At 37.1% G+C, this 13,948-nt stretch overlaps 1 protein-coding gene across 9 annotated transcripts in view; it reads right to left on the bottom strand.

The window, feature by feature from the left end:
* The window catches only part of CAP, a 401,038-nt gene that overhangs the window by 131,480 nt on the left and 255,610 nt on the right, over window positions 1–13,948 (bottom strand). For 8 of the 9 annotated variants that reach the window (XM_065230341.1, XM_065230338.1, XM_065230337.1 and 5 more), the window contains 2 exons: window positions 3,825–3,897; window positions 1,167–1,202 (listed from right to left, as the gene is read on the bottom strand). In XM_065230341.1, the coding sequence (XP_065086413.1) occupies window positions 1,167–1,202; window positions 3,825–3,897 (109 nt within the window). The remainder of the gene's footprint in view (window positions 1–1,166; window positions 1,203–3,824; window positions 3,898–13,948) is intronic. The other variant, XM_065230344.1, reaches the window with a different exon arrangement.

Below are 13,948 nucleotides of genomic sequence, written 5' to 3'. Positions count from 1 at the left end.
GGTGAAATAACGTGCCCATGATTACTTGGGTAGGTGATCATTCATTTTTAATTTGCTTTAACTTAACATCTTGACTAGATAGAAGGTTCCTGTGTTCGGAAAAGTTGTTCAGATGGACGAAACCTATTTTGGGGTAAACAGTTCAGTTCAGAATTTGCTCTAGTACACAACTTGTGACTTCATGGCGACACCTCTGGATCCTGCCATCCAGATCGGGACCGCAATTCCTACCGCTAGTGATCGTCGAATCATGCGATAATTATGCGATGTTAACGTTAACAAAATCGTGAAATCGTTCTCTTCCGACAAAAAATGTTGCTGTTCTTCTGAGCATTTCAGTTTTTGACAGCATTTTCTTTAACCAACCAAACTGTTTTTAAAATTCAGTTCAAAATTTATTTTATTTTTGACATATTGATGTGTAGTTCTAGATAGAGCTGGAATTAGGGCGTAACAGCTTTTTTTTGTAAACAATGACTTCTCTCGATGATTTCTAAAAAGTCAAGGCTCGCTTACGCAAATCAACATCACCATGGGATTTTGTGGGTTTGTGAGGGCGTGTCTTGAATTCCTTGAAATCATCGAGAGAAGTTATTGTTTACAAAAGCTGTTACGCCCTAATTCCAGCTATATCTAGAGTTATTCCCGTTATAACAGAGGAAGAAGAATACAATGACTTCACTTTTTGGCAACCATCTAGTTCGAAGTTCCACATATGTTATGAGATGACAGACCTGTCCCAGATTTGATGAAAATTTACAGGTATGTTTTACTTTGAGTTGATTAACATATGAAAATTAGTGTTTTAATCGATTATATGGTAAGCATGTTGTTAATAATGAAAGCTCTACAAACAAAGTAAACTTTCCCGTGCCGATTTATGTACATTAGTTAGATGTCGCAATGGGCTGACAAATTTAATTAAGTGAAAAATGTAGTAGCTGCATTCTCTTCAATGCTGGCAACCGCCATTTGGACCAGCAAAAATGAGTAATGCACCAAGTTATTTGAAAAGTTATGCAAAAGCATGAGTAGATATTTCTCCTAAGGAACAAAAAATGGCGAACTAGTACGTGTGTTAAAATAGCCTTGTGTGAGTAATAAAAATGGTGTATGCGAGTTTCGAGTTGAGTTGAGTTTAGCTGAGGAAGAGAGTAATTTATCACCTCGGCGTGTTTTGTATCGTACAGTCACGAAGTCATCTGGAAGAAGTTTTAACATAGGAAATAAAAAGAAGAAACATATAAGAAGAAGGTGAACACTTGAGAAACGTGAGTGAATTATTTCTACGCTGGGAGAAAAAGTTTTCAACCGGTTTTGTGTAGGTGGTTTTGTTGATGTTGTTGTTTTGACTTGCGAGGACGATTCCTGAAAGGACGATCATAATGATACACCAATCAAATCCGGCATTATGCTTTCAATTGCAGAGTAATATTCCATTTCCTGATCTCGAATGTACAATCTCGTTAAACGACATCCCAAGCCAACCTTTCCCACACACTTTCATATGTGCACTACATTGTATAGAAAACAACATAACTGCTTATGTCTCGTTCCGATGGAGCCAAGATAAAGGAGGGAGGAACAATCGCACCGTAAGCTGCTCCTCCCGAATCCTACTTGATTGTGACTGCTTTGCAAGAATAAGCGTCTTTCGAGCATATCTCCTTGATAGCGTCAGTGATTTTGTACTTGTCGTCTTAACCTATCCTCACGTTCTGGTTCTAGGGTGGCCAGCTTGCAGGATAATTCGAATGTCGAGCTTAGCCCAAGGCGTCAAGTCGTTACAAGTTCGCATAAATCTTGGGCAATATTCAAAAATCCACGATTTCACGGTTGTCCGGTAGCCCTACTCCACACCCCCACCCCCATCACTCTTGGTGGGAAAACCAAATCCCACTCCCTTCACCGCATGTATGCGATTTTTATGTCCCGTGTATGTCGTTTTGGCATCCTTCGAGCGTAGGAAAAAGAAAAGAAGATAAATTGCATTCCACGCTTTCTGCGCTTGCCGTACTGGCGAACGGCACAATTCGAAGAGCAGATCATCTCAACCGACAACGACGACGACTACGACGACGCTCATCATCATGCAAAACGAGTTATACCCGTTCGTCGTCGTCTTCCTTACGATAGAGTCCTGTGAATCGAAAGCTTCTGCTCCTGCTGAGGGCCATTCCGAGGAAAGGTTCCTCTCAAGTAAGAAGCATAGTTTAGACTCTTCCAGCTTCTTCTGGCGTTGCGGTGCAACTGGTGGGAAGGGGCTTTCGTAGAGCTAGGGAAAATAAACTTTTCCCTAAATTAAATTTGAAGCAAAATCGAAGGATGGGTGAGGGAGGGAATTTTCTTCCCTCTTCACTGAAGGGCATTTGGGGTTGGTAGAAAACGAAATCAAACAACAATTGAAAACATGTTAGACATTTTTCAGTTGAATGGATGTTGCTGCTTATGCCGAGATGTTTCTTTGTGGTAGCCCTTTGATATGTTTGGAAGGAAAATCTGCGTTGATTTAAGTCTTTGTCTTCTTCTTCTGCGCATTTTAAGCCTATTAGTTACCGCATATTAGCTTATTGCGTGCTTTCTACTTAGTGTTCCAGATGCACTCTGCCACAGGTATTAATTGAGAGCTTTCGATGCCTGTACTATTTTCGATCTTCAGTATAATCCAGGGAAGTCGAGAAATTTTCCAAACCGAAAAATTCCTAGGCCGGACCGGGAATCGAATCTAGTCACCACCAGCAAGGTCTTGCTTTGTAGTTGTGCCTCTACCGACTGAGCTAGTAGGAGGTAAGCCTTTGTGGAGAGCAATAAAATTTCAAAAATATCGTTTGTAAAATTCAATGAATGGAACTTCATCAAAACTGTTTAGAAACTGATGAAATCCAAACAATATTCGCTAATTGGGAAATAAAGGTTGGGCACGCACCTTACATAAGTTGCATGCCTATCATATTGAATTGACACTTACATCCAGGCTGTTAGTTACTCAAGGTAGCATGTAAATAAATCGTTCAAACTGTGATAAGCGGATTCCCATGATGGTATCAAATGCAACTTCAATTTAAAAAACAGCCATTCGCGAGCACTAGCCAAGCATTACTCAGGCTTGCACCTGCTGCCGATTCCTATTACTCTGGTTATGTTGGTGATGACTCCAAGCTTTCACACAGGATCCTGCAGCTCAGCCAATGCCAAGTATCGGGCGGGAAAATTCCTTAATTCTTGTGTTTAAATTTCCACACAAAAAAGAACGAAAACTTTCAAGACTGAAAGTTCCTAATTTGAAACAACTATTTGCCATTATGAGCGCGACGAAAGTTCGTCCGTTCATTGTCCCTACCCATCCATCCACAGCACCCGGACGGACCGGGAGGCAAACGTGCAAAGCTGAGAAAGTTACATAGAGTTGTTACAGTTTGAGTTTGGTTGTAATTGCGGTTCGTGGTTGCATGTCGAGTAACTTGTCTCGAAAGGAAATTTTAATAATTGATTGCAGACAATGCTTTCGTTTCGAACAATACTCATTCGAAACGATCTTATTTTTTCAATGGGTTCGAGATTCATTGAGTTTCAAGAGGGAATCGTCCTCGCAATGTCCTGTTGTTGTTCCTATACCTATACATTGGCATGACATTGTGAGTTTGACAATTAAGGGAAAGAACATGGAAGGATGAAGATTTGGTTCAATCAATTACGGGGCCAACAAATAACGAACGAACGATGATGAGATATACGCTGGGGAATGGAAAGTTGGTATACTTATCGGCTGGTTTATCAAAGAAATAGAAGAAAATAAAAGAATTAATTGCAGAAGTGATATTTACCGTCGTTACGTGCTTTGTGCAGGGTTTGGTACATCTTTTTGTACCACTTGGCTTGGTTGATTTCGTCCACTTCCTGTTGCGGGAAAGATTTTTAGTTATGAATCGTTCTATTGATTGGTAGATACAGTTTCATAAGAAGCCTATCTCAAGATATATAAATTTTGAAAATGGTTAACAGTAAACCTGGGCGTCTAATGCCTATGGTTAAGGGGGGAAAATTCCATTAAGTAATGCGAATACCTAACAAACAAAGAAATTCGTCAAATAGGATGACCCTTCTGGACACTGAACATTAAATTTTTAACCTTCAATGCATTCTTATCTTTTACCACATACAATACTTTGGAATAGTTTGCTTTTTAGCGTCCGTGTGTATTTTACCCACAAAGCCTTATTGATTCTCTACAACTTTTTCTCAGACACAATTTCGATGCAATCAACGTTTTTTGACTAATGCTTTATTTTTTTAAGAAAATTGTACACGCGGAAACTCTTACGCCCTTTTGAAAGATTGGTCGTGAGTCGATAAACTCTCTTAACATTCACGGTAAAAAAAAACATCATGTTCATGTAAAGTGATTTGCTGTTGAATTTGCACTACTTGCCAAACATTGCAATTCGATGTGCAAATCCCTTGGAAGAGATCATATCGAAGCACGATGAAATCAGCAGTAAATCACTTCATTTTAGATTGTATTGCACATTGTTGTTGTTGTGCTGTGCTTTGAAGTCGAAATGTCATTCATACTGGTATTAACAATCTATCACTTTAAGTTTAAATAATTTATCGTTGGATTAATTTTTGGCTAAAAATGGGTTTAAATAAATTTATAGTCTTTTTTATACTGCAAACCTTGTTATATGTTAATCAGAATATGACCATATCATATTACTACCCAGATCACATGTTTCCAAGTGACATTGAACAACATCGCAAGGCTTTTAGTAGAAGCAAGGCAAGACATTAAGCAATAAATTTGATAAGTTTGACACTGTTTTGTAATCGAAATTATCTGAATAATACACTTTTATTGACTACAGCAACAATTTTGTATTACTCACGCTCTAGAACGCAAATTATTTCGGGTGAAGATGGAGAATTATCGCTTCTCTCGCTTGACTTCATTTTTATTGACTTACCATCTTTGCGAGTAATGTTTTTCATGTGCGTTCTTGACATTTGCTTCCAAAAGCAAAACTAATCAAATTCAATGGATAAAAACACTGTTGCTAATTCAAATGATAATTATTTTGATTAAAGGTGTTATACAGTACATATTCATCAACAACAAATCACTTTGTTTCAAAACGCAAATAACTTGAAAATCAATGATAAATCACTCGCATAACAGACTGAGTTATGTGCAAGAGCATTTGGATTAGATGTAATAACTTTTTACCGTGTAGGAAAATACACACGGTATGAAAACAAGACTCAAAACCAAGTTTAAAAAACACAATGTTGGGTGCTATCATTTGAGGTCCGCCAATAAGTGAATCAGAAAAGTGACGTTGGTTCAAATTTACTCATTCATTGAGTAATATGAGATGAACTCAAATTTATGTTAATTTTCTGATAATCATTGCCTAGCTCAGAACGTAATATTTTTCACTATCAACTGGAATAGGACATTCCGCTTTTGTTTAAAAGTTACATGTTTGTAAATATTTTTCGATATATTTCATATAAATAAATCACGCTGCGATGCAAAGTAAAAAAGAACTCAATTTTCAGTTAAAGGTACACAACCGTCATGTTTCACCGTTGGGTAATTTTATCTTATTTTTGTATGAAAATCATAGCAATCTGCGCTGCTGTTGATGCTGTCATTTTTTTGTTCTCCAGCACTTCCATTCGTGCTCCATTAGTCCTCGCATTAGTCTTCGTTAGTATTTGGCAAATAATGACACGAAAAATTGTACCGAAAACCGCTTGGACTGTTCCATTGTTTAAAGAAATCATAATTTGTATTACTGTCGGTTGATTCGAATAAATTAAATTTGACTTTAGTTGCCATATATTCGTTGATTTCCATTCTAAAGAAAAGAAAATTACCCAAATTTAATTGGTATAAATTTTACCAGTTCCATTCGATTGATTGTTAGGTGATTTTCCATCAATGGATTTTTGATCAAGATTACTCAAAATTGAGTTTTCTTCTATAACTTAATTTTATCTAGCCCAACGGAAGCCCCGTGTTGAGTGAAAGGAACTCAGTTTTGGGTACTATTTCTTACCGTGATTATGCAAAAAAAAAATGTGGCTATGCACGCCGGAGAGCGCCGAGCTGAGTCGTTCGTTCATTTTCCTTTAGAATTCAACAGTTCCAGGCCAATTTAGATTTTCCCTCTCCGAATTCCATGAACTTTCGCATAATTGTTCACTTGGGGGAAAAACCTTGTTTATGCCGGAATCCGGCCATTTTGACTCTCGCCTAGTTTTTCAATAAATCATAGCATGAAAAAGGCGCATCTAACCGAAATGAAGTCTGAGTCAAAGATGCAGGAAAATGGATTGATTTTTCAGATAAAAACACGCTAAAACAATATCACAGATTTACGTAAAAAAAAAACAAAACTTCAATATCAAAAAAGCGCATTTATAATATTTTTGAATTTATGTCAATTTGAAAACTTGTACAAAATGCTAACTTAACATAACTGGACAGGAATTTTATCTAGCAGGAAAAAAGTAATATCGCTCTGGGATTGTATCGAATTGAGTTGACGTCTTGTGTGAAGTTTCTTGGATTAGTTAGGACTGCAATTTGGTGAGTAAAAATAGTTCTAGTTTTGGCCGCAAACTTCTTCTTACTTCAAAAGATAGAGGTTTGCTGTCTTGGGCAAAGTTGTAGAACGTAAAATTCCATGAAAATTTGCCCAAGTTATAAAAGCTGTACATCTTCAAGCAGCTGAGATCAGTGCTGCAAAATCTCGACAATACATGGTGATCAGTGTTGGCAAAATCATCAATCAAATGATATTTTTCCGCTCTCATACGCTCTCAATATCACGCGTGATATTTAGAACAAAATATCATGCTTGATATTGACTTTACAACCTCCTTTGATATTGCGAGACTATTCACATTGTGCAAAAATCAAGCTGAGAGTTGACTCGACAACAAAACGATTCCGTTGCACATCGTTTTCTTAGAAAGAGAAAGTATAGTTTGCAATCTCTTTTTACTCTTCACCGATGGCAGACACGAAGGGACTGCTGCCAGCCGTTATGGAAGTTTCGGTTGCGTTCGGGTGTAAAGCAAAGCTCATTAAACTCAATTTCACCACAGTTTGGTGAGATTTGCAGCTGGAGGGTTTTGTTAGCTTGATATTCCGAGCTGCGATATCACAGCTTGCAAAATCAACCGCAGTTGTTTGCTTGTTGATTTTTGTCTACGAAAATGAAGCGTGATCTTGGGCATTGGTGATATTTGATTTTTTGATATTTTCCCAACACTGATGGTGATATTCAAAATTCTGCTTCGGTCACTCATTTAAGCTAACATTCATCGTCAAGGCATACCATGTCAATTGTCAGTGACAATGCTGGATTTTTTAATCAGCTAAATTTGTAACGAAATTAATTGATAGGAGCAAAAAAAAAAAATACATGTAGCCGTTAAAGTGAAACAAGCATCTACGTCCTGAACTGCTTGGATAACAATGATGTGACACAGAATGAACGAAATTTAACGTTTTATTGCCAGGTGAATCTTCGTCATTGAAGAAAAAATGAATGAGATTTTGACAAAGCTTTTTTTGAGGATCAATTTTATCAGTGACTACGTGATAAACAATTTTGTCAATATCGCGCGAAAGTCTATCAGTGACAATGAAAAATCTCAGCACTGACTGAGATACACGAAGTTTTATAAAATTTGCCGGAAATTCATGTTTTTAGTTTTATATTTTGAACACTAGTTAAAAAGAATACTTTTATCGGAAGTGGGACATTTCATCGAAGTACGTTTCACCGAAGGTCACTTCGCCTAATGGATCATTTCGCCGAATGGGTCATTTTGCTGCAGAGCAAGCCATTTTCTATGGTTTTGAACTTTTCTCAATGCTTAGTAAATTTTGAATCAGTCTCGAAAAAACAGTAAGAATTTTTGATTTTTTCAACCTGGCAAGCTTTTCAAATGTAATGCTTCATTCTTTTGAACATGAGCAGTTCTTTTGAGTTGTACTGGTTTCAGAAATTTTTCAGTAATCAATATTTTTGATTTATACTAATGCTTTCTTCTTTTAAACATCAGCAGCTCTTTCGAGTTGTACTGAATTCGTTATTTTCTAAATAGTCAATATTTATAGGAATGCTTCCTTTTTTTAAACATGACGGGGGGTACCCCTCACCATCCCTCTCTAACTGGGGAGCTTGGTAAAGAGAGATGATCAACCCGATTCGTACCTTCCTCAAAGTTGTCCTTGCTCGCTTTCTACTCTCTATATACAATTTTCACACTGCCTTCCGTTAATGGAACTATCAACTCAATACTTTCATCTCCTCATCTATCGTATAAAAATGACTACTTCAAGTCTGTTATCTGACGATTAGAATTTTTTACTATGTAAATCGTTAACTTCACGCAGAAGTAATACAAAAAAAATAGTTAAAGTGAAATATTTTTGATTTAGATGATTGATTCCTTCATTCAAACATGACCATTTCTTTCAGTTTGATAAGTGATTAAAATTTGGCTTAATGACCCATTCGGCGAAATGTCCTTCGGCGAAACGTCCTTCGGCGAAACGTCCTTCGGCGAAACGTCCTTCGGCGAAACGGCAGCTCCCTTTTATCATTTTTATTTTAAGAATCTTGAGGTTTTATACCCATATTGGTCACTTTCTCCGGAGCATCCAGAAACAGTTTCAGGGTTATCATGACAAGATTTGGAAATGTAAAATCTACCATTGCAATGGTTTAAATAATCTTGAAGTTTGACACCCATATTGATATGGTTCCGGTCATATCCCAAATTGGCCACTTCCCCCGGGGCACCTAGAACCTGTTCCAAGGAAATCAGGGCAAGCTGTGGACTTGAAAAAGTTAACATTGGCAACGGATAGCAAAATCATGAAGTTTGACACCCATATTGACATGGTTCCGGTCATGTCGCAAATTGGCCACTTCTCCCGGGACATCTAGAACCAGCTTCAGGGTTATCAGGACAAGCATTGGACATGGAAAATCTACAATTGGCAATGGTTTTAATAATTTTAAACTTTGAAACCGATAGTGATATGGTTCCGATCATGTCCCAAATTGGCTACGTCCCCTGGGGCACCTAGAACATGTTCCAAGGAAACCAGGTCAAGCTGTGGACTTGAAGAAGCTACCATTGGCAATGGCTTGCAAAATCTTGAAGTTTGGCACCCATTTTGGTATGGTTCTGATCATGTCTCAAATTGGCCACTTCGATCTAGAACCAGCTGGGGCATGCTGTGAGCTTGAAAAAGTTAACATTGGCAACGGATTGCAAAATATTGAAGTTTGACATCCATATTGATATCATTCCGGTCATTTTCCAAATTGGTCACCTCCATCGGGGCATCCAGAACCTGCTTCAGGGTTATCAGGGCAAGCATTGGACATGGAAACTCTACCATTGACAATTGTTTAAAAAATAATGAAGTTTGACACCTATGTTGATATGGTTCCGGTCATGTTCCAAATTGGCCACTTCACCCTGGCCACCTAGAACATGTTCCAAGGAAACCAGGTCAAGCTGTGGACTTGAAGAAGCTACCATTGGCAATGGCTTGCAAAATCTTGAAGTTTGACAGTTCCGGTCATGTTCCAAATCAGCCACTTCCCCCTGGGCACTTAGAACCTGTTCCAAAGAAATCAGGGCAAGCTGTGGGCTTGAAAAAGCTACCACTAGCAATGCCTTGCAAAATATTGAAGTTTGACACCCATATTGATATGGTTCCGGTCATGTCCCAAATTGGCCACTTTCACTGGGATTTCCAGAACCTGCTACAGAGCAGCCATGACAAGTTATTTCCCTGATAAAACTGCCACCGGAAAATTTTGAAAACTCCATGCTAGTTCCATTGTCCTCTTTTTTTTTTAAATTTACTTGTAAAAACATTTTTTCTGAGTCATCATGGTAAAACGTTGCACTCAAAAAACCGCATTAAACAAGCTTTGAGTTTTGTCGAAGACAACATATCAAGAAGACTGGCAACTCTTCCATTTTCTCAAACGACCGGCATAAGACAGGCACAATCGCATCATCTGCCGCTCAAAGGTAAATGCACCGAACGCATTCGATAGCAAAGGTTCCATCCTCAGAAGAAAGGTTTGTGCATTTGCTCTTTTCTCTATGCGTTGCTTCCACCTTCGCTCGAGCTCAGCGCTACTGTGTCTGTCGCTCGGATTCAGGCAAAGTTGCCAGTCTTCTTGATATGTTGCCTTCGGTTTTGTTTATAGTATAACTTTTTGTCTCTTGGCCTTTATGGATTGGATTCTTATAAATAACTCTTCATCTAATATTTTCATCTTTGAAATTGGCTTAGGGGCTGTTCATAAACTACGTAAACAGCTTAGGGGGGAGGGGCAATCATCCACGCCCCATACAAATTAAAAAAAAATATATGAACAAATGTCTACGCAGGGGGAGGGGGTCAAGAATAAAAAAAACTGTCTACGTAGTTAATGAACAGCCCCTTAGTGGTTCAAAAAAGTTTTTCTAAAAAATCATTTTTGAACAAAATCAAACGAAATTTTTTAGACTAGATTAACATGGAAATGGGCACCATAATGACAAAACTAAAAAAAAATCGGGTCTAAAATTTTGCGATGAGGAACAAAACTATCTCATCCCCACTCCCCAACCAACGAAACTGTAAATCTTCACTAACCTCGAGACGACCGCGAGTAATCGGTTCAATTCCTTTAACTTTAGATTTTAACTTTAGATTTAAGATATTAATAATGTATAAAGCAAAAGATAATTTGGCAGTGTAAAGTTTATTCAATTGAGCCTGTACAAATAAATTCATTTACATGACTCTAAACAACAAGTTGATTTTTGCGGTTTTTTGAGCCCAACTATGTGCCATGATGACAAGTATTTACTCTTAAAATTTCTTTAGAAAAATATTTCATGATAGCTCCGAGAATTTCAAGGATTTTCTTTAAGATCCTTAACATTAACTTCCAATGGTATCAGGGCTTTTCGATAAATTTATATTTCAAGAACATTTCCTTTAAATTCCGGAAAATTTCCGGAACTTATCAGAAGGTCGGAAGTCAGAAGATTTTAAATAACTTCAATTGTGCTTAAAGATTTTAAGGGAAGTTACGTGAACATTGTGACTGCCCTGAGAACTTCAAAATAGTTCCTTGAATGACAGGAAAATTGTGGGAGCTTCTGGAAGGTTCTGAGAGTTTAACCACAAACGAAGTGACAGACGACTAACTGGCGAAGAAATCAATTAAAATAATGTGGTTCGCTGTAATAGAATTTTCTTAGAAGCTTGTGCCATCATCCACCAGTTGGGATACTATTTTTGTTTTGGTTTTGCACTAAGTTGATTTTGTGTACAATGTTTCTTTGACAGTGTGCAAAGAGTGCGTATCATTTTGTCATTTTTTTATGCATTTCAGAGTAGAGTGAAAGAGATAGAACCAAAACATTCTAGTACATTTGGTGAAAATGCTAGTTCAATCCAGTAGTAGTGTTGCCATGTGGTACAATCAAGTAGTAGTGGTGTTGCCATGTGGTACACTGAAAAATTGCAATAGCAGGTTAGTCACCAAAGTTTTCGAGCCGCTCCGTCAGTCACTTCGTTTGTGGTGTAAGAATCCGAACACGATGCCTCCGGTAAAACGTGTAAAGGCAAATTGACAATGTTCGAAAAATCATTTCTTTGTAGTTTACCGATAAATTTTGAATCTTTTGACACCAAATCAATCTTTAATGTAGTTTCAAATGATTTGAAAAGATTTGAATTTTGTTAATAGCTATTATTTTTCAAACATTACCAGTTTGCCGTTACACATTTTATCAGAGGCATCGTGTTGGGAATATTAAAATATATTTCGAGAATTTTAACGGTCTTAATTAGAAACATTGCGAGATTGTTAAGAAATTCAAAAAAATACATATTTTCAGAGAACATCAGGGAAGTTACGAGAACTCAATAAAAATTTCTGAAACTTTACAGATGCTCCAGGCATACGAACTTTAATTTTATTTGTCAAATACAATTGGCGATCTAACGATAGCGCTCGTGGCGAATAGGAGGAGTATGCTATCGTTAGATTGCCAATACAAAACAGTACACAACAGAAAGATACACTTGTGAATACTACTGTAGCGACATCTGTGTGAGGATAGATGTACCTATTGAGCTAGTAGAGTAGTTGCGCATGTACTAGACGTTTGCACAAACAATCTTTAATATAATAACGAGAACTTCAGAGTATTCCACATATTTTTTAAGACCTTCAAAGAAGATCCGATGAATGAAAGGAAATACTTGGGATTTCGAGAAAATTTCATGGACAGACTGTGGGATAGTAAGGTAAAGTTTGAGAACTTCTATAAAATTTTGAACACTTCAGGGAAGCTTTAAGGTGGTTCCAACCGCTTCATGAAAACTGCAGGAACTTTAAGAAGTTCAAAGAGCGTCAGGGAAGTCCATAAAACTTTAGAGAAGCCCAAATAACATGTGGATACTTTATAGAAATGGGGGCGACCCCGGCGTAGTGGTTAACATTCATACCTCTCACGCCAAAGTCACGAGTTAAAATCTCACCCCCGGCCGAGTCACGAATGACCCGAGAGTGTTGAAGTGACTATAGTAAAAAAAAAACTTTATAGAAATTCCAAGAACCTCAGACAAGCTAGTTCGTGAGATCTTCAGACAAGTTCAGAAATCTTATGGGCGATCCCAATAACTTTAGTGTATCTCAATAAATTCTAGGAAAATTTCGAGAAACTTAAGTTTAGAGGACTCCTGAGAAATTGAAAAAAAACATCATACATATTTTGGAACCATAACAGATGTTCATAAATGCACAGATACAATTCTGAGTTTTAATAGTGATGTAAACATTTATTCACGTAGACTTGTATTTCATTTCATGCAACCGAGCAACTTGTATACAATGTTGTTTACAACAATGGGCTTTTGTATACAATATTTGCAACATTGCATGAAATGTCTCAGAACTTTACATGATATATAATGTAAACTTATATGATATGTGACGCTCCATTTATGTACATCATACTGAACAGAAATTTACACTACTTTTTCGAACTGTGTACCACTGATTACAAATAAGTTGTATCCGTACTCTACATACTTAGAAATACTCAATATTACAAGTGACGGAATCCATCTTTGACATAAACGATGACACGTAAACAAACATTTAATGTAAAATTAAGTGCTGCTAGACTGAAAAGTTTGAAAGTACACAGTTCGAAAAAGTAGTGTAAATTTCTGTTCAATATGATACACATAGATGGAGCGTCACATATCATATACGTTTACATTATATATCATGCAATGTAGCAAATATTGTATGCAAAAACCCATCTTTGTAAACAACATTGTTTGCAAGTTGCTCGGTTGCGTGAAATTAAATACAAGTATACGTGAATGAATGTGAACATCACAATTAAAATTAAGAATTTTTATCTGTGTAGGTTTGATCGAGCTGAATTTCGCGTCTACTATGACTCAATTTTATGTCAAATTTGACGTTCGTATATGTCTGCAGAGCACTTAAATTTACATCAGTTTTTCTAACTGTGTAGTGTTGTGTGTACTTCCTTTAATTACGATTATGAAGGCGCATGGATTTGAGGTAACTAACTAACTCTAAACTTAGCATGATAGCACTGTTTGAACTTTTCTGTGTCTGGAAATTTCGTGACTAGTATTTTTTTCATAAGAGAGACGATGTGTCGAATTTGCTTCTTATGTTATGATTTTAAATAATCAGGATAATAGGATATTCAAGAGATTCAATACATAATTGTTACAGTCGATTGAACATTTTCAAACTATTCGTGACTTTCATGGGGAAAAAAATCACATGCCGAACACCTCTGTCATTTTCATCAGTATGTCGCTTAGTTCGAGATCAAGAGCACACTGCTC

Source organism: Ochlerotatus camptorhynchus, unplaced genomic scaffold (assembly GCF_037179485.1).
Source record: "Ochlerotatus camptorhynchus isolate MF236.1 unplaced genomic scaffold, CSIRO-AGI_Acam_v1.1 ptg000330l, whole genome shotgun sequence".
Lineage (NCBI taxonomy): Eukaryota > Metazoa > Arthropoda > Insecta > Diptera > Culicidae > Ochlerotatus > Ochlerotatus camptorhynchus.
This window is presented reverse-complemented; position numbering and strand designations above follow the sequence as displayed.